We start from the raw sequence: 3,553 nt of genomic DNA on the forward strand, positions 1-3,553 counted from the left end.
TCTCAGGGAGGAGCTTTTTATTTCATGGAGCATGTAGCAGCTAAGCCTTCAACCTGGAATTACTTCTGGCAACAGGTCCTGAATCCTGTCTGGTACCTTCTGTTTGATGGATGCAACCTGACCAGAGAGAGCTGGAAGGCCCTGGAGTGGGCCCGCTTCTCCAAGGTGAAGCTGCAGCACTTACAGGCCCCCCTGGCCTGCGAGCTCCTGCGCCCTCACATCTATGGATATGCTGTGAAATAGGAGTTGAGACCTGATGGGCTCGAATAATTTAAGGTTTGGGTTTTACACTTAAAATACTAATTGGGGGACTTCCATCATGGTGCAGTGGTTGAGAGTCTGCCTGCCAATGTGCAGAACACAGGTTAGATCCTTGGTCCAGAGGATCCTGCATGCCATGGGGCAACGAAGCCCGCGTGCCACGGCTGTTGAGCCTGTGCTCTGGAGCCCACGAGCCACAACTACTGAGGCCACGAGATACAACTGCTGAGGCCCGTGTACCTAGAGCCCATGCTCCACAGCAAAGAAGTAGCCCCTGCTCACCACAGCTAGAGAGGTCCTGCACACAGCAATGAAGACACAACACAGCCACACACACACACACACGAAACTAATTGGGAGAAGGGAACCCCCTTTTTTAGGTAAATTTGAATTTCATCACTAAAAGTTTATGTTATAACCTATTTAGCTATTTTCTATTGTCTCCCAAAGAATCAAAAACAAAACAAAACAGCTTTGAACTCTCCCTTAATGGAAACAATGGGCTTTCATAATTGAAGTCCACCATTATCCTCAAACCTTACTTTATTCAGTAACTTCAGATTTTTTCTGTCTTATTTAAATTATTACCCAACAGATTTTAATTTTACCTTCTCTTTGAGAGGTTGATGCTAATTAGCAGTTAAATCACTCAAAAGAAGACTTTGAAGAGGGAGATGTGAAAAGATCTCTTTTTTTTAATTAATTCATTTATTTATTTATCTTTGGCTGCGTTGGGTCTTCGTTGCTGTGCGTGGGTTTTCTCTAGTTGCGGCACGCGGGCTTCTCATTGTGGTGCCTTCTCTTGTTGCGGAGCACAAGCTCTAGGTGCACAGGCTTCAGTAGTTGTGGCTCACAGGCTCTAGAGCACAGGCTCAGTAGTTGTGGCGCACAGGCTTAGTTGCTCCGCAGCATGTGGGATCTTCCTGGACCAGGGCTCGAATCCGTGTCCCCTGCATTGTCAGGCGGATTCTTAACCACTGCGCCAGCACGGAAGTTCCCAAAAAATCTTAATAATTCACAAACTAAATAAAGAAATACTAACTAGTTGAAAACTCCAAACCTAAACAGCACAGATTTTTTTTTTTAAAGTAATCTGAATCGGGGCCTCCCTGGTGGCGCAGTGGTTGAGAGCCCGCCTGCCGATGCAGGGGACGTGGGTTCGTGCCCCGGTCCGGGAAGATCCCACATGCCGCGGAGCGGCTGAGCCCGTGAGCCGTGGCCACTGAGTCTGCGCGTGCAGAGCCTGTGCTCCGCAACGGGAGAGGCCGCAACAGTGAGAGGCCCGCGTATCGCAAAAAAAAAAAAAAAAAAAAGAAATCTGAATCTATTTGTTGTCCTTAGTATCATTGGGCTGGCTTTGGCTTTCAAAATTAATGTACCAGGATGCCACACCTAGTTCTGCCCAGCTTTGTTATGTTTTTTATTCTGGTATTCCACCAGAGTTTGTTTCCCTGCATTCCAGTCTTCAATTCTTAAGATGAAGTTTGCACTTGACACTTCAGTATATCCATAAAACTATATGAAGCAGTTAGAGTTCTTGGGTTCATTTTCCTTATTATCTAACGTATACTTTGCTGAATGTAGTAAATTGCAGGCAAAGAAAAGGCGCACTGTAATTAGAGAAACCTTGAATAATTAGATACGCTTTGTAAGAGCCGCCTCAAAATAAGCAAGCTGCGAGTATGTAAAGAGGTAGATAAATACTGTTCGGATTATTCTGATCAAATTTCCACTCTGGTCTCAAGATGATTTCTTTGTTCCCTGTAACCATGGAAACCTTGGAAAATCATCACAAGTGCTTTGAGAACAAGTTGGTCAATAAGAGGACTTAGAATTTTCAGCAATAGTTTGCATGCATTTTAATAAATTTAGAATATTTTCTGAGATGATTTTGCAAAGAGACTACTTTAAATATCAAATCAATAAATTCACATACATTTTAGGAATGGAAATAAAATTAATGGTTTATATCTTTGCTGGCTTGGTTTCATTTTTCTTAGTGTCTCTGGGAGGGCTTTCCTTCACTGTGGAAAATTAAGCTATTTGAACATACAGATTTTTCCTTCTACAGCCAGGTAACTCTAAATACAGCTAGCAAATATTATTTATTTATTTATTTATTATTTGGCTGCGTTGGGTCTTCGTTGCTGCGTGTGGGCTTTCTCTAGTTGCAGCGAGCAGGGGCTACTCTTCATTGCACAGGCTTCTCATTGTGGTGGCTTCTCTTGTTGTGGAGCATAGGCTCTAGGTGCGTGGACGTCAGTAGTTGCCGCGCGAGGGCTCAGTAGTTGTGGCACATGGGCTTAGCTGCTCCACAGCATTTGTGAAATCCATAGAGCAGAAAGAAAGCTTACTATTCTCTCTTGAGCGTGAAAACAGTTAATGTTTCAGTGAGGTTAGGACATGCATCTATGGCCTCCTGAGCTATGGAACATGAATATCCTCCCTCTATGGTCTTCCAAAAGTAGGAGCCTCCTTATTTACCCACCTCACTACTGGTTAGGTCAGTCTAGGGATTGAGAAATATGAAAAGCCACAGGTTGACATGGTGAAGTGTTATTGCCACATTGGAAGGTGAGTCATACCAAAGTACAAAGTACTAGGCACATTCTTATCAACTCCCTCTTGTTTGAACAGGGTAGCCAAATTTTTTTTTTTAATATTTATTTATTTGGCTGCACCGGGTCTTAGTTTTGGCACGTGGGATCTTAGTTGTGGCATGCAGGATCTAGTTCCCTGACCAGGGGTCGAGCCTGGGCCACCTGCATTGGGAGCGTGGAGTCTTAGCCACTGGACCACCAGGGAAGCCCCAGTGTAGCAAATATTATCCTCACTCTTTATAGGTGCAGAAAAATAAGTAAGTGAAATTTCTTACATTCCACAAGTTACTGAGCAAGTCCTAGGGCCACGATTCCTAAAGCCACAACACCTGTTTTGACAAGCATCGCTGCCGTACTACCTTCTCACTGCTTTCTTCCCCAGGCCCAGAAAACACACATTTATGATCATTCAAAGAGCCTAAGGAAGTGACCTAAGCCTGTGCAAAATGGAAACAGAAAAGAGTCAAAACACGTCCAGTGTCTTTTAGGTCCTGTGTTCGTTAGATTCCCTTGATTGCAGGTGACAGAACTTCCAATCCAAAAAGGCTTATGCAGGAAAAGGACTCCACTGACTCAAATTAGTGAAAAGTAGTCAGGCAGAAAACCTCAGGCACAGCTTGAGCAAGGCTCAGATAATGTTATCAGGAGCCAGACAGTGTCTAGGGTCACATCTGCCCTCCTCTCTGTTTCAG

The 3,553-nt window shown here is 44.2% G+C and overlaps 1 protein-coding gene across 3 annotated transcripts in view; it reads left to right on the forward strand.

Moving 5' to 3' along the window:
- Positions 1 to 3,553, forward strand: part of TMT1A (thiol methyltransferase 1A) — a 36,138-nt gene that overhangs the window by 13,480 nt on the left and 19,105 nt on the right. The window contains exon 2 of one of the 3 annotated variants that reach the window (XM_089920727.1): positions 7 to 165. In XM_089920727.1, coding sequence (XP_089776853.1) covers positions 7 to 165 — 159 coding nt within the window. Of the gene's footprint in view, positions 1 to 6; positions 2,237 to 3,553 lie in introns of those variants that run through there. The other 2 variants (XM_089920726.1, XM_022572169.3) reach the window with 2 other exon arrangements.

Source organism: Delphinapterus leucas, chromosome 11 (genome assembly GCF_059928025.1).
Source record: "Delphinapterus leucas isolate spDelLeu-1000000601 "Yukka" chromosome 11, BTC_Dleu_Yukka2, whole genome shotgun sequence".
In the NCBI taxonomy this organism is placed as follows: Eukaryota; Metazoa; Chordata; class Mammalia; order Artiodactyla; family Monodontidae; genus Delphinapterus; species Delphinapterus leucas.